Source organism: Corapipo altera, unplaced genomic scaffold (assembly GCF_003945725.1).
Source record: "Corapipo altera isolate COAL_440 unplaced genomic scaffold, ASM394572v1 113, whole genome shotgun sequence".
In the NCBI taxonomy this organism is placed as follows: Eukaryota; Metazoa; Chordata; class Aves; order Passeriformes; family Pipridae; genus Corapipo; species Corapipo altera.
In genome coordinates, this window is record NW_020884895.1 from 3,837,982 (window position 1) to 3,860,726 (window position 22,745).

Here is a 22,745-nt window from a genome sequence, read left to right on the forward strand (position 1 = left end):
TCAGTAAACGCAGACCATCACAGCTGAAAAAATCCTCATACCCGTTCAGTATAACTTTTATTTGCCCAACACACATGTCACAAAAGGCACAGTGTGTTTTTTTTTTCCTTTACCCATCTCCTTTAGTCATGTTCCTGAATCTCTAGGACTTTTTGGATAAGTTCACACAGCTTAGAGGAAGTTGTAGGATGGCTTTATTATAGTTACCCCCGAGATATCTGCATGCCTTTGGCTACTAGTGTTTATTAGGGAACAGTAATTGACCCAAATACATGCTGTGGATAATGCAGAAAGGCAAACAGGTAAAAATAAGAATGCAGAAACACAATGCAAATCGAGCAAAATAAACTAGGACTAATTTCAGCCAGTATCCAGATTTCTGGGAGCAAACTTCACCTCGCTTGAATTTTCAAGTCATTGACCCTATCATGTTATTGCAGTGCAGTATTGGTATGAGAAAAAGAAGAATTAGGAGCACAGCAGATGCCTTTGTCCCACCCCCCCCAGTAGTCCCCATGGCAGCAACCCAGGGCTGGGAATGCAGCCGTGGGGGTGAGCAGGAGCGACGCTCTCCTGTTGCAGATCCCTGATGTGTGGCTCCGCAGGCCGGGACCTGCCCGTGCAGCTCCTGCCCCAGCCTGGCGTGGTCTGCAGGAGGCAGTTCGTGGGACAGAGGTGAGGTGTTGCCATTTGCTGAGGAGTGTGTTTGGATACATCACTAAGGGTAAGCCCAGCTGATCCACTTTCCACAAGCCCAGGCCTTGGAGCCAGCAAAGGCTGCTGACGGTCCCCAGCTGAGACAAGAGCCCATCTGGGGCTCTGCTCTGCCCTGTCTTGCTCTTAGCAGGTGCTCTGTAGAGATGGCTTGAGGTCACATCTCTCCCTTCTGTGCCTTAACATGAGGAGTGTGGCCCTAAAGAAAGTACTTTTTTAAAGAATACAGGGGAGGTACTGATTTACGAGCTGTGACCCTCTGCTGGTGCAATCTGCACCAGGTTATCAGAACTGGAGGGATCTTTTGACCTGGCCTTGCAGAGCCTCACGTCTCAGCTGCAGAGTGTGAGCCTGTCCCCCCCCCCAGTCAGCCCAGCACTCACTTCTGTTTTCACTTTCTTTCCTAACCATCATTTATGTCCTTCTGTGGTAGTTTACCGACAAGAAGCACTGGCCTTCCCCTCCCTCTCCACCTCCTTCCCAGCCATGTGACTGAGCACTCCCTGTATCAAGTGAAACTTTTCAGTCCCCAGGAAATCTTGATTTTCTCTCCGCCTGCTCCACGGTGAGAAGCAGCATCTCTCCCACCTGCAGCCGTGCTGGCCATGGGGAGGAGTGCACGGCAGCTCATCCTGCTGACCTTTGGCTGTGGTGAGTAACATCTCCATTTCTATCTGAGAAATCAGACAGATTATGCCAGTTCTGTTTCCTGGCAGTCAGGACAGCACCTAAAAGACTGAAAACTTTGAACGGTTTTGTTGCTAGCACTAAGGGTGCTTTTAGTGAAGTCTCACTGCTAAAAAATAACCATAACTACAGTGAATTGCAGCTGGTATAGATTTAGTTGGATGTTTTCCTCTGTATTTTTCCTTGCACTCTGTGGTGACATAAACTCTCTGTGAAGGAGTCAACTTAAAGTAGTGTGAGAAGCAGACTTTTTTGGCCTTGCTTTTCTTAATTAAAAATAGTTTCCAGAGCAGCAGAACTGACTGAAAATCTTGAGTGAGACAAGCAGGAAAGAAAAAACTTAGGAAGCATTGCTCTAGTCATTAATTCATTTGCATTGCAAGATGCAGAAACAGGATCAGGAAAGCAGGAGTGAGGCAAGGGGCTTGGAGAGCTCACAGGCTGGGGTTTAACTTAATGACAAACCACATCAGAGTCACTGTTTGACCCTTAATGCTGCTCTGTGAAAATCTGTGGAGCCAGCCAGATCAAGGACATCTCCCAGTGCTTGAAGTCACCCCTCAATGCCTGCAGCAGTACAAAATTTGCCCTGTGAGGAAGGACAGAGAGTGATTTAATCTGTGTAATGGCTGAAGGGGTTTGAGCTCACTGTTGGGACACTGGACTTCTGTGGTGGGTTTTGCCGTCGGCACACAGGGTTCACACCAGTAACAATCCCCGTCCTCCTCCCAGTGCATGAACAGGGAAACTGCCCAGGGACTCGACCAGGAGCAGCTCCTACTGTATCTCTCTGCATTCTCACGCCTGCTTCATAGCCAGAGTCTGCTGAAGTAGCCCCAAAACATACATATGAAAGGAGGGCAAGATCAGACTTGAGAAGTAACACTAATAACTCAGTGGTCAGGAACCACTTTTGACCAGAAAGAACTTGTTTCCTCAGCTCCTTATCCATTTTTGATCTTTCCTTTAATGATTTGTTGTGATGTTTTATTAATGTCCCAAAGCCAAGTCTTCTTGTGCACACAGGGAATTAAACATAATTAGAGTTTAAGGAATAAAGGTCAGATGAGTGGGAAGCTATGACAGTACTGAAACCTCTCAGAAAATCTTGGTGCTTTTCTGATTCCTCAAAGCAAACCAAAGCAGCCAGAGATGGTGAGAGTGTTTTCAGTGATTACAGGAGCTGGGTCAGGTTTTGTGTCCACATGGAATCAGTCAGCTAAACACGAGCATTTCTTCTGGCAGCAGAAAGCGGAACAAACCCACTGGGCAGCTGAACAGCATGAGTGTGGTTAGATGAAAAGAGGAAAAAATCCTCAGTAAGAGTTTCTATCACCCACCCTGTTGCAAGATGGCAAGCTGAGAAATGTCACAGCCAAATCATGGCACTGAGCACTGCCCTTCCCACCATAATGCCTGGGAGCAGAGTGGTGACATTCCTTATGATTGAAACTTGTCACCAAAGCATGAAAATGGGATCTCCAGGCTCAGACTGGGAACAGTGAATTTCTGAGACCTGCCCTGATCACTTTCTGAGAGTTTTGTTCTGGAGCTTTGCATGAAGGCTGCCTGGACTCAAACACAGCCTTCAACATCTGTGACATACAGCTTTGATGCTGAAGTAAGATGAGGAATTGCAGCTGCTTTCTTTAGGAAGATACACCCCTAGACTCTTGCAGCCCTCAAAATGTTGCTTGTATGAAGTTTTGAGTTGGCTTCATGGGAGGAAAAAAAAAGAAGACTAACGGGGGGGGCAGGTGGGGTGCAGAGCTGCCATTTCTTGTTGTTCTGCGGCATTTGTTCTGTTCCCATTTTGTGGCAGAGCCATGGGAAGGGCTGTGGTGGTGAGAGCTCTGCAGGCAGCTCCTTTGCCGAGCTGTGCAAACTCCCCAAGAGGAACGTGGCAGTGCTGAGGGAGACACAGGGAAGCCTTCCTGGCCTTAGCTGGAGGGCAGGTCAAGGACCCCATGTGCCCCCCCCCCCCTCACACAGCAGAGCTACTGACCTACCTCCAACAGCCACCAGAAAAGAGCCAAGACCATGAGGTGCAAATGGAGAGCAATCCTTACCCATCCTTGGGAGCTCCCATGGCCAAATGCCTTTTGAGAAGACAGTCCAAGCCAAGGAGTTTAGCAGCGTGGCCATGCACTGACAGAAACTCCAAAATACTTGGGAGAGCCCGGAGGAGTGGTCTGGTAGGTCACCCATTGAGCAAGAGCCATGGGCCACCCCAAAGACATTTCTGGCTTTACCCCTCAGTGACCCTGTCATGCTGAATAATGAAAAACTGTTTGTTTGAAATTACCTTTTGGGGATAACAAAGTTCCATTTAAAAGCTATGGGTGATATTCCAATGTCAGTTAAATAATATTTCTCTCCACATCTGTAAAGTGTTATCTGGTCAGTAATCAAAACCAACCTATGAACTAACAACTAATAAGTACTGACTTTATTTAAGACTAGTGCAAATTTAACTATGGGTTGTTTTACAGTCTTATGGGGAAGAAAGAGTGAAAATTGTAACTTCTTCTTTCCTGTTTTTATCATGCTGATACACTCAGATGCACCTACCCAGAGTTGGTTTATGGCAGCTGCTCTGACTTTCCACTGGCACACAGAGGAAATCAGTTATCTGCTTTTCAGCTCTGTGGTAAAGTCTAGAGGAAAGTCAGAAAATGAACTAAAGTGTCATATTAATTACACATTTTTACGTTCATTTTGATAAAAATCACAATATTTTTTAAGGTTTTTCAGCTGTCTCAAATTGCACTTCTTTGATGGTAACAAGCTACACTCACAGTCAAGTGTATCCTGTACAGCACAAGTTTTAGGAATATGAGTATATGCACTTCTGCTCTTCTCAGTCATAGTCATTTTTAAGGGAAAATTGTAGTGTGGGTTAAGATCTATACATCTGCTCGTTTCTTTGACTTTTGTCTTAAATTTGATTCAAAACCCAATAGGGTTTATTATTCTTATTTAGTTTATATGTCTCCTAAAATGGTGAGATTTTGTGAATTCACCTATTATTGAAGACTTCTGTTCTTCATGATGAAAGAAAATAAATAAAAGGAAGAACCTTTCAGATTTCAGCAATTTTCACTCTGAATGTGCTTTTGGCCTTAACCTATTTCATAAGTCAAATCTCAGCAACCTGCCTGCCACAAACTTTGACACCAGTTCATGAGAAGTTTCTTTGAAAGAACCAGTGTGCAATAAACTCAGAAAACATACTGTGGCATCCTGTGGAGCTGTACTACCAGGAATATGGCCTGTCTTGGACTTTTGGGTCCCTTTGGTCTCCAAACTAGAATGCATCTCTGTCTTCCAGCTAATTTAGGCAGTAAAGCATTTAACAACAGCTGAAGCTCCACGCACATCAAGGGCTATGTCACTGAATTATGTTTTCTTTTAGCTTGACCTTGCCTTTCCAGAGTCTTGTTGCATGCTCACAATCAAAGATTCAAGTAGAAGAGTTGTGACATTCTTCTGTTCTACAATGTACTTTCCCATTTTTTGTTCACTTCCTTATTTATATTTAGGAGCCAGATTTTATTTTTTTTTTCACTTCAGCAAGGGACATTTTTCTGTAAATGTTATTAGATGGAAGTGTAATTTTAGTCCTGTGACTATTTTCTAGTGTGGTCCAAAATGCCCCTGGATGCTGTACCCTGCAATTGTTCCTCATTGCTGAAAGCCCATCACTAAGAGGGATGGAGTTTCTGTGGGTTCTTCCAGGAGGAAGGGCTTCAGGGTTCACGCTGACATGGCTACAACAAAACCATAAATAAATATCTGGAATTTCCCTGTGTCCCAGACTGGTTTCCCAGACTGTTGTGAATCACTGTAAGACCATTGCTCTGCCTTCACACACACGTTCCCTCTCCCTTTACTTTGTTGGTAAGTAACCAACAACCCCTTTGCCTGTTACACCCTCTTCATCTTCCTTAGACCTCAATAATTTACTTCCAGCAAATCCTGCTGTACTACTGCCTGCAGGGAACTCTTGTGCTGCCTGAGGATTGTACATGGTCTGCTCACACCTCTGGTGTCCTCTGGCTTCTTCAGTGTGTGGAGAGCTGGGAGCCAATGTGCTGCCACTGCAATGGGTATATTCAGAGGTGTGAAACTTGGGGAGCGGTGCCAAGTTATGGATAGTCTTACAGGCTGTCTGCCTTCACTCTCCTGTCATGTCTGGAGCCAAATGAAGAATAAAATCATGTCACATCTCCCATTTGATAAGAAAACAGTGCAGTTTTGTTGTGGGGATGAACAGAAGTGTTAAAGGTAAAGGTTTCCAGACTACTGACTTTAGTTTCTTTGCAGCATTTTCCTCCTGCCTTGCTGAAGTGGCCTTGAGGGTTGAACTGTCTCCAGAAACCACATCCTTCCACGATATGGCTACTTCTGCTCAGCCACTTTCCCTTTATCATTCCTCATCCCATCAAAGCACCACAGTTCACTTTAACAGCTCACTCTCTCTTGAAACAACACCCACGAGCCACAGAACAACTGTGCAGACAACAGAGCAGAACCAGGAAACAGCAGCTCCTGGCCAGCACTCGACAGCCCAGGCAGGAGCTGGAACACCCATCACCACCACGACAGCAGCAGACAACACCAGTGCAGCTGGCCAGGCCACAACCCAGCCCATGCACAGGGTCACACCTGCAGGGAAGAACACAACCACCCCCTCTGTGTCCTCCGCACATGCAAGCACAGCAATGACAGCCACCAACGCATCCTTAAACCACACAACAGCAAATACTCAAGTGACAGCTGCTGCCATCACCTCTACAGCCACCATGCAGACGGTCAAAGCCACCACACAGTTGGGAAAACAAACAACAGCGACCAGAAACTCAACAGCCACAGCCATGACCAGCACAACAACCGCCCGTCCAGGGACACAAACAACCATCCCATCTACTGCAGTGACAGTGAGACCCACTCCTGCCCCACGGCCTTCTCCCATCCCCACTGGCACATACACCATTTCCAATGGGAACAGGACCTGCATCAAAGCAGTCATGGGTCTGCAACTGATGGGTCAAAATACACAAAAGGTGAGGTGGGAGCTGAGCTTTGTAATGACTGTTTCTTCATTAGCTGGAATTTATTCTTCTTTCCAAGGCATTTTAGAAGTTAGTTCTATGATTAAAATAAGTGGTCTGCTGCCAGTGAAGCCCTTCATGTGCCACAGCATCTCAGCTGCTGAACTTTGGTTTGTATGATGATGCCAGGGGGACATACACATGCTTTCTTATTTCAGTGATGTACATGTGGAACCAATACTGGAGCGGTAGATCAGCCTGAAACATTATTTGTGTTTCTTAGAATGGGAGACTAGTTAAAATCAGTGAAGGGCTTGATATCATGAGTTATAATGAAAGCAAGAAATTTCCAGTTCACAGACTGGGAATCAGAATTGGGTTGTCTTAATGCCAATGCATTGAGATTTTAGGAACACAGAAACTTCCAGGTCCTGGGGAGCTGGTACCCTCTCCTAGAAATGATTCACCGAGAATGATTCAGCAAAAGGTGTCATACAACCTGAAATGGTGATTATGTCCCTCAGACTTGTGATTTTGTAGCCTCCATTAATACAATATGTGGAGTTACATCCTCAGGCTCTAGAGCTCATATGCCTTGAGCCATCCCCGTTACAAATCCAAATATTCTTGTTTGGAGTCTGGATATTTCTAAGGTGGGATGAGTATCTGATGTTAGTAAAAGTAATTTTCATCCCTCATCCTGGCAGAAGCCACGTAGGGAGCATGATTCCCAACCTCAGCAGACCACAGTGACATGTTTATAATAACATAAGGTGTGTTTGAGATGAGACTGAAAGAGCAAAGCTCCATTCAGGGCTGCAGAGCTCTCCTTTCAGACTGCAGTATGGGCTGTTAGATGCTAAAGGTGATGTGCAGGACCTAATGAGTGATATGTGGAGCAAAGCATGAAGCCAAACTAACCCCTGCCTGCTTCTGTCTTCATCTTTCCTCTCCCTTCAGGCACAGGTTTCCACTGCTCTCTCCTTATAAATTACCGCTTGTACTCATCTGACGCTGCTCTGAATCGTATCAGTCCACTGAATGAACAGAAACCAAATATTTTCATATTTTCACAGCTCATGTGTCAGACAACCACCAGTGCCGGTTTACGAGTGGAGAATGACCCTTGCAGGCAGCAATTTGGCTGCCACCATCACTGGCCTGTTCATTCAGCCACACAGAGCCTGTCTGGGGGGGAAAAAACAAAGCAGATATAAATCTCTGTGTGTTCCTACAAAGTTCCCCTTCTCTTCATCAGCAGCCCTGCAATGTCTCTTTACAGGAGCAGATGGAGTCTGTGATTGTCAACCCCAATGTGACACAGACATCTGGAAGCTGTGGGATGGTGCAGTCTCAGCTGAACTTAACTTTCAGTGGAGGATTTGTGAACTTCACCTTTGTAAAGGTAATTGTTGCATGTAGAGGGAAGGAGTGTTTAGGACGGGGGAGCTATAACTCGGGCTCCCTTTGACCCGTTTCATCTCTCTCCATGATTGTTTTCCACCTATATATAAGGCACTATTACTCCTGTCCTTCCTAAAGGGGTAGAACCACAGATTAGTTCAGGTTAAAAAAGGCCTCTGGAGACCACCTGGTCCAACATCCTGCAGGTCTTGTTTGTTTGAACTTTAAGTTTGGAAAGGTTCTGCAATGAAGGGTAAGCATGGTGCCTTGCCATCCTTGGACAGAAAGTGCTAGAGAGCAGTGTTAAAGCTCCCCATCAAGTAACACAAAGTCTACAAACAGCCTCAAGCAAAATTTGAGTCTCTTTTTTACATAGTTAAGTGTCAGATCTGCTGTTTGCATTGGAGTGGTACAGAGGGAAAGGGTTTGGGACTGGAGTCCCTGCGCGGGAACAAGGTGTGTGTGCCGGGAGCTCTGACTCACTGTCAAGCTGCTCTTAGTCATTTGCTTCCCATAAAAGCCAACTGGGGTTGTTAAATTCGAAGGACAGCTTGCACAGTTTGAAGTGCCCCGGAGCCACGACACATCCGCAGCTGAAGGAGCCTCATTTCATCTGATTTCTGAGTGGAAAATTCCAAACAAGTGAACTCCAACAAAAAAATTGTAAATACGCAATTCGAAATGCACCACACCTGGGAGACCTCCAAATACGCACAGAAACTTGGACAAGATGGGAGGTCCTGCTTGCACAGTGGGAAAATGAGCTTTCTTTTTGACATTGTGTCTGTTGATACCATGGTCCCACTGGGACCACACTGCATGTGGGTGAGGCTTTAACATAAGATACCAAGAGTGCTACAGCTGTTATAGCCACAGGAGAAAATCCCTGAGTGCAGCCATCCTCTTGCTTCCTCAGGAATTCACACATTTTTGGAGGCTGTAAGGGCTGGGTGGTGATGCCAGCAGGGCTAAAGACAGAAGTTCATATTGTGTATAAAGTGATTAATGAGCAGGGAGGAATACAGGGTTGGATCCCATCAAATTCTGATGAGTGTAATGTGCATCAAGGCCATATCCTGGAGCTCCAGAGCTGCATCTGGCCATCACTGCTGATCCAAGCCTTTCAATTAATCAAGCCAAAGTGTCAATCTTACAGCCTGGCTTCAAGCTCAAATTAGAGATAATTAAGAAAAGTACAAATGCTTAGTAATTTTCATAGACAGTCCAAGAGGGAACAGCAAATTATACCACATGTAAGTAGTTAATTCTTGAACAGAGACAATATTTTAATTAATAATCATCTTAATTTTAGTTTAGGGCAAAAAGTTTCTTAAAAGCTACAGAGGAAAAGTGAGGTAAAAAATGAAGGAGCTGTTTTCAAACAAAAGCTCAGTTCAGACCATGAGTATTTGCTTTAAATGTGTGCTTCCTGCATCAAGGGGAGCATTTTGGTGTTACAAGAATCCTTAGAGAAAGGCTGGGGATTCAAGTACCCATGAAAGCCCCAGCTTGCAGCAGTGCTAAGGAGAATCATGTAACCTTTAGGAGGTGCTTGACCTGTCTTGCCCTCAAAAGGGTGGGTTTGGCACAGGATTAGACAACCTGTCCTTCACTTAAAGATAAGCCTCAAGAGCGCAGCAGGGCTCGGCTTGGACTGCTTTGAAATTCAGGTTAATAAGAAATCATGCTGCTGCTGGTTTTTATGTGTTTGGCCCCCACAGCCTCTCTCAGTGCTTTGAACCAGGAGTGCTGCAGCAGTGGCACTTCTGTCTGTCCCCCTGTGAGAGGAGCTGGGTCAGGGGTGGCAGAAGAGAGTGGCTGGTTCAGTGCTCACCAGGAGAGCTTGAAATAAAGAAGTTGTGTAACCCACCCACAAGAATTGAAGTACGAGCAGGTGTTTTCCCCAAGCAAAGTTTTTAACTGTAGCCAAACAGAACATAGTACTACCTCCCAAAAATGGTCATATTTGACCTATTTGTGTCTTGAGGTTGGAATAATGCTGAGAACCTCTTCTCTGGTGTATTTCTTTCTTAAATTTTCCTACTCCATCTTACCAGTTTTTAAACTGGATGCACAGGAGACATTTAAGTCTGCTGCCACTTATGCACCAGCTGCACTCACCAGTCCCTGTGTGCTCACAGCTGGAATTCAGCTGAGCAGTAGGGCTGCTACATATAGATTCACATCATGTTCCAACAGTGCTACCAGAGAGAAGCTCCCAGGGCTGGCTCTCGCTTTGTCATAGTCCAGGGCAGGACAGTATTCAGGCTGCACCACAGTTTCAGGGCACAGGCAGACAGGACACCTGGCTGGAAATTCTGCTCTGTGTTACACCAGGTGCTTTCCATGTCAGCAGTCTGCAGGCATATGAAAACAAGCCAGCCAGAACCAACACTGTCAGCAGGGTGGAAAGAACAGTTATTTCTCCCCTACACATCCAGGTTGCTGTTTTCTGGTTAGTAGAGACCATGGTTGGCAGACAAAATAGGAAATGAGTGGTACAAGCATGAAATGAGCTCCTGGCTCTCAGCTTGTTGGAGCTCAGCTTGTTGACCTCTCTTAGCTCAAACCACTGATGGCCACAGAAGTGCTGCTGCTCAGTGCAGTGAGCTCATGGGAAGGGCATCTGTGCATAAAAACACGGTGGCTCCAAGGATCCCCAGAACTGCCTGAAGGTGTGGGGTGGGTCCCACAGGCAGGGAGACTGCAGGGCAGCACTGCTGGATTCAGTTCAGGATTACTCAGCAGAGCACTGTAGGGGCTCAGCATGAAAGTGAATAAAAGTAAAATGGCCTTATGTCATGCCTGTTAGTTTGCAATGTACACTCTTTATTGAACTTCTTCCTACTTTTGGTTATCACAAGTATCTCACAAATGTCCAGTTTGAGCAGTTAGTTTAAAATGACACCTGCATGGTCCCATGTCACTGAACTGAGCAGAACTGGTGATGTAGCTGAGATTTGGAAAAGAAAAATACATCCAGAAGAGTTGTTTTTTGAGTCTTGAAGGTGCTACTTTGAATGTGTTCCTTTTGGAAATTGTGACCATTTTTCTGTGGTGAACTGTACTTTTTCCCCTGCAAATATGAGTATGTATTATTAATAAAGATATATCTTTTGCAGCAAGCTCCAAGTTACTTCGTCAGTAACATTGAGAGCAGAATACAGTTATCTTCTGAAGGTCAGTGATTTTACACTTAATTTCATATCAAACTGTGCTGAATGTGGGATAACCTTTCATATAATTAAAACACTGTCTTTTGCAAATAGGTGTTTTATCTAGCTTTCAACGTGCCATTCATCTAAACCTTGTGGTACGAAAATGGAAGAGAAGGGACCAGGCTGCAGTTACATCAGTGTTGTTACATTTTCCTTTTGACCTCAAAAACTTTCCCTGCCCCTTCTCTTTCAGAATAGAGATTGCTTCAAACCTAAATTTAAGATACAAAACAGTCCTCAGAGTTTTTATCTGCAAACACACAACAATGCTGTGACTTCAGTTCAGATGCATGTGTCTTTCTAATCTAATCAGCAAAGTGAATGAATACAGTACCTGGATCACAGAAATGAAGAGTTAGATACAGATTTTAGATAGGCCAATATGGAGAGGAGGCACATTTGACATTTTGACTTTGCAAAAAATAAGAACTGAACCCAGGCTGAAGTTCTTCAAACCATTCTGAAATACTAGACTCTGTCTGTGCTCTTCTCAGGCAATTGGATTTTCATTTGGATGGTCAGGTGGTCAGGTACATCCCAAGAAATGCTAAGGGAACATCATTTAAGTTAGAGAGAAAAATTCTGAGCCATCACTTCACATTTTCTCTGACATTAATTTTGCACAAATTCTTCCCAATATATCAAATCTATAATGACTCTATTATGTTGCTTCTCTGCTACTCATAAGTATTGAATTGACTTTTTGTCCCTGAAGGAAGAAAAACAAATCAGGAGCTCGACCAGGTGTGTCCTAGTAGCACTGACCTCAATGCCTATTTTCATTCTCACTGATGAGCATTTTATTAACTCAAGTGGAGTCTGTTCTGATCTATAGGAATGAAAGTAAAAGAAAAGCTGATCCAGAGGATGTCTCCAAGGAATGTTCTCAGTCTAACTGACCATCATTTTCCTGTGCATTGCTAAGTGCAAATTGCAGCAAATACAAAGTGATCAATTTAATCACGTTTTAAAATCCTCAGCTATACTTTGTGTCCCCCCAAAGTGGTGCTGATGAGACATTGCTCTCCCTGGATGTCTGTCACTGCCTCCCTGCCAAATGCTGCCATTTCACAGTCCACAAGCAGTATTTTTGCAGTGAGCAAGTCCCTAACTTTTCTAATATAAAAATGACTGAATTAACTGTACCAGCAGACACTGGTGTACTGATTTTGACTGAAGAGGACCAAGAGTATGCTGCACATGATGTGCTGGCAAGATGTGGCTGAGATACACTGAAGCAGAGATGGTGATATGGATGATTTTGTCTTAAACTGGCCTATCTGCTTCCAAAGGAGGATGTGCATAAAGAATATAACCAGGTCACAAAATCTTTTCATGCTTGGACCTTGGGCCATATTTTTCATAAAGTACTGTGACACTGAAATATATTTTAAAACATATTTAATACATAAAGTAATACAGACTAGTTATGTCAAATTTCCATGCTAGAGATGGTATCTCTTTTTTTGTCTGGAAATAGCTATGCTGGAGACTTAAGACAGTTGCCTGCTCCTGAGAGAATTCTAACCCCTTTGCAGACTCAAGTTGTTAAAATATGATTTGGAGAAGCAACTGAAATTTTAGTCACTTTTTTAGATCCAACCTCAGCTGAGTCACCCACGGATACTTAAAGCACTCATTTAAACTTGGAAAAATATAAATCATACTTTATGGGGAAAATATCCATGCTTTAGTCACATCAGTGACTGCTGCTCTGACAAAGCAACTGGGGATCCTCCATTTTATCTCTGTTGCTTCCAACAGAGTCAGTTGAATTCTCATTTGCCTCTTTCTGGCCTCCAGGTATGTTTTACTACGCAGCCTTAAACGAGAAGCTATTTACAACAAAGCTGGGGAATTCCTTTAAGTGTGCCAGCAGGCAAACCTTCACCTTGGAGAAGAACTTCCAGATCCTCTTTGTTCATATGCAGCTGCAGGCATTTGATATTGTTGGTAACCAGTTTGGAAAAGGTAAGTAGAAGGATACCTTTCCACCCTTCCAAGATCTACATGTCAGCACTCTGGTAGCCTGATAGATATAATCTGCTAAATTATACCCATACACAGGGGATGATCCTGCTACAGCACAGTCACGGTTTTGTATTTGTTCCCAAATAATGTAACCTGTCTGCTGCTGTATTCTCAACCTTTTCTGAGTCACTTCTAACACAGTGCTAATACCTATGGAGGATAGAAAAGTATCTTTCCCTCCTGCATTCAGTACCTTCTGTTTCACCTTCTCATGAAAAATGTTCAACTCTACAACCAGAATTTTATTCTTCACCCATTTTCTCCCAGAGCAAGCAGAGGTGTTCACCACCAGTGCACTGCCAAAACCCCCAACTTTACAGTTCAGTCCCAGGTCACTGTTCTCAATATAGTCATATTTTAGCTATTTTTAAAAGCTCCTGACACTCAGGTTGTCTCACAGCTGCAGCAGCAAAACTGCCAACTAATAAGGGATATTTGTGACTGCAGGATGATACTTTCAGAGCAGCTGTGTCTAGACATGACAAAATGTGCTCCTGAGGAGGATCACAATTAGCACACTCACAGATTCAGAATTAAATGTGATGCTCATCTCTGCACTTTGTCTTTTCTTGGAGAAGCACCACAAAGAGACAACCAGGTCTCTTAGTAAAAGACAGATCAGAGAGGTGGACTAAGTGGAACCTTGTTGTCTCTTTCACACTGTACTTGTCACTTTCTCTCAGGGTGTTTCCATTCCAGAATTCAGGTGAACAGAGGGGTTGGTCAGCTCTTCAGCCCTCCAGATGCACTAAAAAAACACTCCCTTTTCTGACACTTGCCTCTCTGCATGCTTACAAAATATTGCCCCTGTATTCTTTTTACTTTAGATCTGTCTTTTGACTCACTTTGGCTGTGTTTGACCAATTCTTCTTCTGTTAACTCACCATTTTGGCTGCTTTTCTCATTCTAAAAGGAATATAATGGGAAACGACAGTTGGGGCTTTTTTAATACATGGACCTTTTAAAAGCCACACTGAGAACTCAATTTATGCTCTCATTCTCATGAAGAATCTTTTCATGGGATAACACTGAGCTGGAACAACTCATGATATCCCATCTGGTCTCTACTCTCCCATTCAGCTTTGTACAATGAGTGATTTCAGTTATGGGATTTGGTATGGCCTCACCTCTAGCAGAGACTGAGTTGAGAAAGATGTTCTCTCTCTGTCTCCAAGATCAGGCTAATCTCTGCTAACCAATACCATATAAAAAGTTAAATTAGTTTTGCTTTTAATCAGAGAGCTGAGCAATCAGTTCTCACTTCTGAAATAATTCCCCAGTGGCTGTGAAATAGTCATGAAACTGTTACATACCTTGGCTGTGTATGCAGATTTTGATAGACAAAATCCCCACTTAAAGAATGGCTCTAAATACATCACCAGCCACCTCCCTTGGGTGTCTCAAGACTCATAGTTTCACTTCTGCTGCTCCTGATGTGCTTATCTTTAAAAGGGGAAGAAAAAGAAAACATTAATGGTCACTGGTTTCAAGTTCCTTACAATTTTGTATAGACTGCAGCAGTGTTACATCAATAGCTTGGCCTGTTAGAGTCTGGAAAGTTTAGAAGTGCCTTCCGAACTGTACTTCAGCATATCAGAAACAATTCCTAGAGTTCATAGCCCAAGGTTTCATCAAAGAAAAATGGCCAATTCAAACATCTCTGGCTTTTACAATACTTAAATGCAAATATTTTTCATCTCATTAACAACAGGTTACATTAACCAGACAAAGCTTTTAAAAGGCAACATCTAGTAGAGTGTTGATGCCTTTGACTTTGTGGCATCACCATCTGGATTAGAGAAGAAGTGGATCAGATTTTGGGAAGAGCCATGTGGAGGCTCTGGAGCTGTGACATGATGTCATGCACTCCACATGCTCCCTGGGCAAACTGCCCACTGTCAGTGTAAAGATTCCCATGGTGGAGAAGCCCAAGCCAAGCTACAATCTGTGCCAGCATAGTCACTGGAATAACAACAGGGGCTTTTATCTGAGAGTGCTGTCAAAACCTGCCTTGGAATAGTCACAGGGAGTGAGAAGGGCAGAGGGAGTTGGACCTCCCTCATACCCTTTCTATAAACTGGATTCACTGCTCAGCTGGGATATACTGAAGGGTTTATCTGACCACGATGCCCTGAGTCAGACACTGTGATCCAGAAATATTCTGAATTAACTGGGAGAATAATCAGAATTTGATTTTTCTTAGGAAACACTGACTTAATGAGGATCCTTGCTGTGCTAGTGATGTGCTGGACTATGGGCTCCCTTCTCTGGCCTGATCCTTTTTACTGGGCAGATGAGATGAGCAGCAGTTTTTGACCATGCAGGATGTGTCTTGCTCTTTATTTTTAGACTGGCATTTTGTAGTGTGATGCTCCCCATCTGCTACCAGCACGAAAGCTCCTGCTGTGTGTGTGTGTGTGCTGAGTGGTAAAAAAATTCCCACAGACATGAGGGAGTAGAGTCACTCTCTAGTGAAGCATGCAGCTACTGTGAAAGGGGCAAGGATGGTTTTCTTGAGATAAGGTTCACCACAGATAAAAATGTATAAAATATAGCTCTGGAAAAAGAAAGAAAAAACCAAAAGAAAACAATGTTTTGAGAACATCTGTCTTGTATTTGCTAACTGTTCTGGAATATAGATCTATAATCTTGGGGTACGGTGTTCTGCTATAACACAATCTCTGATCTTTTCCTTTCAGAAGAAGAATGTTTTCCTGACAGAAACAGCAAAGCAGCTCCCATCGCAGTGGGCCTGAGTATCCTGGGGTTGTTTGTCATTGTGTTTGTTACTTTCCTGATTTCCAGGAGGAAGCCACATAGAGGATACGAACGCATCTGAGGTGCCCTTGTACTTCCAAATGTGTGTAGCAAGCAGAGAAGTCACAGGAGTTTTAGCTTCTGCCTGGCAATCTCACTGCCCTGAAGCCACATTTTTAAGTGAGATGACACCATGTGTTTAAATCTAATGAATATTTCTGCAAGTACTTTCTTTAGGGTAGGAAGGAGACAACTCACATCCTCTACTTTAGGCTATTCTTAGCATCTAATTTAGATGTAGTCCAGATGACCAAAATGAGGAGCCTAAATTCTCTGTGTTATCAACAAAGGAGATAATTCAGACCACCTAAGTCAGATTCCTAGAAATAGCTTAAAGCAGTACTGGTATCCCCAAGAAAATCCATCAGGTTTGTTAATTATAATATTTAGATTTATTAAAATATGTAAGTCTGGTGATATGACTTTCAAATGAATAAAGCAGAGATCCAGAGCTATAGACAACCCTGTTAAATTAAAGCTCAGTGAAAGCCTTGTGGGAACAGTGTGTGCCAAAATCTCGGGGTAAGTGTCAGTGTGACTCCATTCACAAGCAAGTTCTCAGCAGTCCTACAACAGAGTTACACTTCCTAAGTGCTTGGGTTTTTTCCTACTAAGCCCTTTGCAAAGACACAGCGGTAATATGTGACTCTTACTCTGGAGCTGAATATGTCACAGTCTTGTGAGAGCTCACGAACCACCCACGTCCTGTTCGGACATGGACCTGTTACAGTGACCACCACTGAGCCCGGTAACTGCCCCTCTACTGAGATGGCAGCACTGGGATCTCTGAATCTGGGAAGATGCCACACTCACTGGAAATGCCTGGGATTCAGTGACCACCACTGTGGCAGATCTGCCCGAGGTCCATGAGAAATGGAAATCCACTGACATTGTATGTTCAAGGCTTCTATAAGAACTAAAAGCTTGCACAGCCTTGGACAAACTCTCTGTCCAAAAGTGAATGTTATCCAGCATGTTGGATGTTCATGTGGAAATAATTTGGAGTTGCTTTAAAGCGCATTAATTGATACACTCTGCAGCCTATTTCCTGCTAAACCAATGATGAAGGCATGAGAGTAGTAATTGCTTTTGAGGTTAAGTCCAGCTCATGTTCTTTGTTGTAACAAGGAAAAGCTCCTTGTCACAAAAGATTTACAAAGCAAATGTGCACATACACACACATACATGCATGTGCACACACCACACAATCTGCTCACTGAAGCCAATGATGTCCAAATGATAAGAAATTATATACAAAACTATTTGCAAAAGAAAAAATAACATTAAATAAGAGCACACGTCCCCCTAAGGAGTTAGGGTAATGGCTTAAATTTAAAGTTTGGCTTGGAAAAAGACTGTGGAATGGTACTCATTAAACGAAAGAAAGACTGAAATCATATGCAAAAATACGTTGATAGTTTAATCTGTATCTAAACAAAATATAAATGCTATGAGATAATTCAATTTCATCGAAGAATGGCCCAAATCCTGAGCAGATGTGAATGATGATGCAACCTCACTGGATTTTCACTGGGTAAAACTGGTCACTGTATCTCGTCAGTTTAATTTCCCTTAAGTATTTTTAAACAGTTTTGATATTTTACTAGTATTTAATGATTGTGAGTTTACTTCTTTAAATTGAGAATGAAAGGAAATATTTTAATTCCATGAATTACTAAAAGATGTTGGTCTGTGTGAAGTAGGAAACATGGTCATACTGTTCCATAATCAGTATAATGTGTAGCTGTAGAAATAATTAAATCTCCAAAAACATTCCCTTTGAATCCGAATGAACCAATAAATGAGAAAGATAAAGACAATTCTGAAGCACTTTTGCACTTGGAGAAACATCAGAGAGAAGTCAGAAGCAGCTGTGAGCACAGGGGCAGATGAGTATGTTTATAAGGTAAAGTAGCACAAGCAATGGGATACCAAACTTTCCAACCTTTAATATAGAGACAGTGATTTAACTGTACTCAGTTTAAAGCTGAGAATGGTCCAACCCTAAGCTGTTCTGCCCAGTGATCAATAAACCTCTCCCCCTCAAAGCTAAGTCGTATTTCACATGTTCTTTGGATTGCTGGGTTGTATGATCTGTAGTGTGTTTCTTGTGCTGACATGGAATATTTGCTTGTTCTGTTCTGCAAAATCGCTTTATGTTAATATTCAGTCTTTTAAAATATGATATGAGGATGAGGAGAGAAAACTGTTCCTAATGACTGCTAATTCTATGTTTAATCTTGTGACACCCTCTGGCATTACCAGTGATGCAAGATAAGTGTTTTTCCTCTGAGTTTTTTTATTTGATAAGTGTTTTTCCCCTGACTTTTTTTATTTCTACACTGAATCAACCTGGTGTTATTGAACAATGTTCAGATTCAGGTTTACCAGATTTGTTCTTATGCTTTTTATTGCTATTGTTTGCTATTTTTATGAAGCTGCATAGCCCTTTCTAGATGAATAATACTCTGGGCTTGCTCCAAATGTCACAGGGGAAGTGCATGTGGTACAAACCGATGAAACAACAGGATGCTCCCAGGAAATGCTGCCAACATGCAGCAAAATTAATCCAATGGAGTTAGTGCTTCACAGTAGTAGAAGATCCATTGGAGAATTCCTTACTGGATCAGGAGATCCCAACCCCTAAGTGCAACCTTTCTCCCACCTGTGGCCCGGTCTGCATCCCGTCACCTCTTCCTGATCACAAAATACAGCCAGCCTGCAGCAGGGATGTGTGTCAGCACACCAGCAGAACAGGGAACGTTGCCTCTCCAAATTTAATGCTAAATTAGAATTAGACAGCTAAGCTGCTCCCTTGAGCTGCCACATGCAGCTTTAAAAGCTGATGCCTGTATTTATTTTCCGCCAGAATTTAGGTAGATGTTTAGCTGGTACTTTTTTATCTAATGGAGCTACCTTGAGGTCTTCCTCCCATTGGGAAGACTCTATAGGGTTAATGGGCCTTGCTCTTGCCAGACCTGCTCTTTTAAATATCTTGTCTGAGGAAGGATTTTGAGCAAAAACTCCCTAAAAGAGCACAGTAGGAAAAGAACTCTTATGATAAACTAGTTGTACAGGAGGTGGGCCACAATAGTCATACTGTGGGCAGAAGGGCACAGTTTTGTCTGCTGTGGGAGGGGACAAGGCTGCAGTGGGTCCCAGAGTGACCAGTGCTGGTCTCAGCAGCCCCAGCTCAGACTCAGATCAACCCATCCCTGAACCAGAGGATTCTGGTCAGGATGACATGATGCACCAGGGCAGCAAAGCTTAACTTCTGTGCATGCGTGTGCTGGTCAGGAGACAGTGGGGCCATCACAGGAATTCGGAGGTGAGCACATCCCCACATCCCAATAGCTCCCTGGTGCTCTGCCACAGCTCCCACCCCAGACCATCCACCGTGGCCTCTTGCACACCCAAGGCAGACACAAGGACATCCCATCAGCATGACAATGTCATACTTAGCCAAATCTCCAAGGAGTTTATAAAGCAAGGTTTAATTTCTTTCAGTCCTTTTTGTTCTCTGATGGACAAGTCCAAATGAGGGAATAGCTGTTAATTCAGCTGAAAGAGGAAGGGAGATGTAGATCAGCATCTGGAGTGTCTGAAGGTGGTTTGGTTGATCAATTTTAGCTTGCTATAATGTATGGTTGCTAAAAATAACTTGCTATGAGAAGTAAGATATGCTCTTTATTTTTCTATTAGTGGTGTTTCTATAATAAAGGTTGTATTTAGTCATTAGAGTGTGCATTGCTGTGGTATTAATTTATCTTTTGAGTGCTGTTTCACTTGAACTGTTTAAAATACAAGCACAAGCTAACAAACGAGGAGGATCCTATGAGCTCTGGTCACAAACCACAGACACAGTTATGCTTATATCCTAACCATAACTTTGATGATTATTTCTTCTGTGGCTTGGGCAGCTCCTTTGACATTTCTATAATTGTTTTATCAGCATTATTAAAAAAAAAAAAAGGCATTGAAAATATTACATGATTTTCTGTTAAGCTCCTCACAACTTCTAGAGAAGCTGAATTCACTGTTTCTTTATATAACCAGATCTCTTCTTTCCTATTGATCCAAAACACAGACCACAACTCACAGCAAAATGAGATGGATGCTTGTTACTTCACGTTTAAACTGTTTTCACAGATAATAATCTTACGAATTATGGTAAGAGTCTTTTGAGGAGAATGCATCCTTTCAGCACACAGTTATGGAAACTGGAGGAAATAAATAGCTTGGAAAATACCATAAACTTGAGAAATCAGCAGCCACTATCATGGTAAATGGAATTTCCCAAAGGAGGCAGGCTGGACAAGATCATCCTTAAAGGTCTTTTCCAACCCAAACCAGTCTGTGATTCTTTGTGACTTTGCTGTGATTTTGCTGATTCTTATATCAACAGGCAGCTTAAAATATCGTAACTGCATGAGGTAAACTTCTGAATAAAAGGGGACACTCAAAAATTTTTCAGCTTCATCTTTAAAGATTTTTCAGAGGAACTTCAAACCAAATCTTTCTAGATCTACATTTGGTGAGCAACTGCAGCCAGAGCCTGTTTGGGGTGCATGTTCCTGTAATGCCTCTAAGGCTGTTGTTGGGTGGTCACATCCTAGAGCTGGGCTGGCTGGGAGAGAGAAGGGTGGACGAGGACAATGCCTTGTCAGTGGTGAGCAAGGTAAGGCTCTGAAATGGCTGAGTGAGTCTCACGTGTCGTGCTCTTCATGGCTAAAGAAGCAAAGGTTGTAGATGGACTGCAGGAAAGCAGAAGATGTGGTAAAGACGGGGGAGAAAACCCCATCTCTCTGCTGCTGGCAGCTGATGGAGGAACTCGGCTGTTGGAGAAGTGCCAGTGAGGGCAGCAAAGGGGCTGTAACTTCCCTCAGTGATAAAATATCAGAATTATGTTTCACTGGTCATTTCTGATGTCAGTGCACATCCCCCCATGATAGACAACTTATGGCTATAGATCACAGGTTGAAAACTTCACAAGCCCCTTGATTCGTCCCTCAGCAGAAAAGCAGAGCTGCCTGGGGAGCAGGGGCAGTTTGCTCTGCTCTCTGGCACTTGCTCGGTCTGGTACAATAATAAATTTGGTGCCAGGCTTACAACTATTTAGTGAATGAGGCTCCTCTCTTATTCGTGTCAGTTTTAGAAGCTGGGCACTGGTGTGTGTGAAGTAGACCCTCGAGGGCTGCTAGATGTCTCAAAATTCTCTTTCTTGACAAAGTTTAGTGGTAGATGAAGGAAGAGTCAACCATTTTTACTTTGAAGGCAAAAAGCCCCCATCCTGTGTCCAAGAAGCACAAAGGTTTGGAATTCATTGAAGAAACCTTTACATCAGAGTGTCTAGAAGAAAATATAAAGAGTATTTAGTTAAGCATCAGTTTGAGCAACATAACAAGAGTGAGGAGAGAAAGATTTCTAAGGAGTTAACCCTTCACGACCAAGGTGACAAGACACTTGCAGACTACACTTTCTTTCCCACAACCATCAGAATTGCACGCTAACAAGGCAGCGGCACGTGTATCTGAAGTTATCAGCCACAGCAACATAAAACTCCTGGGCTTTCATGGGCATCTGGGCTTTCCCAGTCGGCCACAAAATGCCACAAAACCTACATTTCTCTTTTTCTGCAAGTGTTATTGCCTATGAAGTTGGTAGATCCCAAGTACTTTATTAAATTATAATCTAATTGGCTCGGTTTCTTACTTACCTTTTTCTTCACAATTTTAAGAAAGAGTAGGTTGCATTTCCAACATGCAAAACCAAAATAAATGGCTGTTGGGAAAAAGGAAAGTGTTCAATCTGACGCAAAATATCTGTGTTTATTAGGCACACAGATCTTGGTTTTGAATCTCAAGTTTGCTGGGGCTTTCCTATACCACAAAAATTTGTGAAGATTATGCATCATGAGTCCAGCCAAAGTTCAACCTCATTTATTTTGCCACGGAATGACAGTTTTTTCATCTGCTCAAGGAAAATGATTTCATATTTCAAATTATGGTTTACACAATCTGCTCATGGGAGAAAATGATAATGAGAAAATTACTCATATTAGTAATCAAAGCAGCTTTCAAAATTCTTCCACAATAAAATTTAAAATGTTGCCCATTCAACCTACATGCATCACTAAGCTCATCGCAGTGCTTCTGTCTGTGTATGTGCACGTTAAACATATTACTGGTGTCAGTGAGAAAATTACTATTTTTTCATTTCAGTGTTATTGCACTGCACTTTCAAACGTTTGCATGTACAATCTGGTGATTCCACTAGACTTTGCAAGCCCTAAAAGCCATGCTTGCAGAATGCCTTCCACAAGCAGATTTGCAATATAAATGAGTTTGTAATTTCCATTAGTTCTGTTAAAAGCATCAACTCCTCCACCATCTCTGATTTAGGTATGATAAAATATCTATAGCTCTTCCCAATATTCAATAGTTAAACTACATAAAATGCTGCCATCTTGTGTTTAGAGATAAATTAAACATGCAACTTTAAAAATCTGGGTTTCAAAAGACTGTAGGATTTACAGTGTCAGCACATTATGTGAAAAAGTTTGAAGTGAATGAATTATGCAAAAGTGGAAGCATCACTTAATAATTTTGCTTTTAAAATCTTATCCTTAAAGCAAGTGCTGAGCCCACCACTCCTTGCAGTCAGGGCCAAAGGACTGTACAATTTCCCGAAGCTGATTTGGTGTCTGTTTAACCTACTTGAACCACCCAGTCCCTGGTGTGAGGGGTCACCATGGAAAATTAAAAATAGCAACAGTGGAACAAGCAGAGATTGCTTGCATATGTAGAATGCTTCTTATGTA

General features: G+C 42.8%; 1 protein-coding gene across 2 annotated transcripts; it reads left to right on the top strand.

The window, feature by feature from the left end:
• The first annotated feature begins 32 nt into the window (after positions 1-32).
• Positions 33-19,663, top strand: LAMP3 (lysosomal associated membrane protein 3). 2 transcript variants are annotated; one of them, XM_027647536.1, is made up of 7 exons: positions 33-1,365; positions 5,728-6,467; positions 7,738-7,860; positions 10,982-11,039; positions 12,881-13,048; positions 15,808-18,203; positions 18,237-19,663. In XM_027647536.1, the coding sequence occupies exons 1-6, from the start codon at positions 1,320-1,322 to the stop codon at positions 15,945-15,947; spliced, it is 1,275 nt and encodes a 424-aa protein (XP_027503337.1). In that variant the 5' UTR covers positions 33-1,319; the 3' UTR covers positions 15,948-18,203; positions 18,237-19,663. The 2 variants fall into 2 exon arrangements, with proteins under 2 accessions (XP_027503337.1, XP_027503336.1); XM_027647535.1 differs by lacking the exon at positions 33-1,365 and having other exon boundaries at positions 2,433-6,467.
• Positions 19,664-22,745: the final 3,082 nt, after the last annotated feature.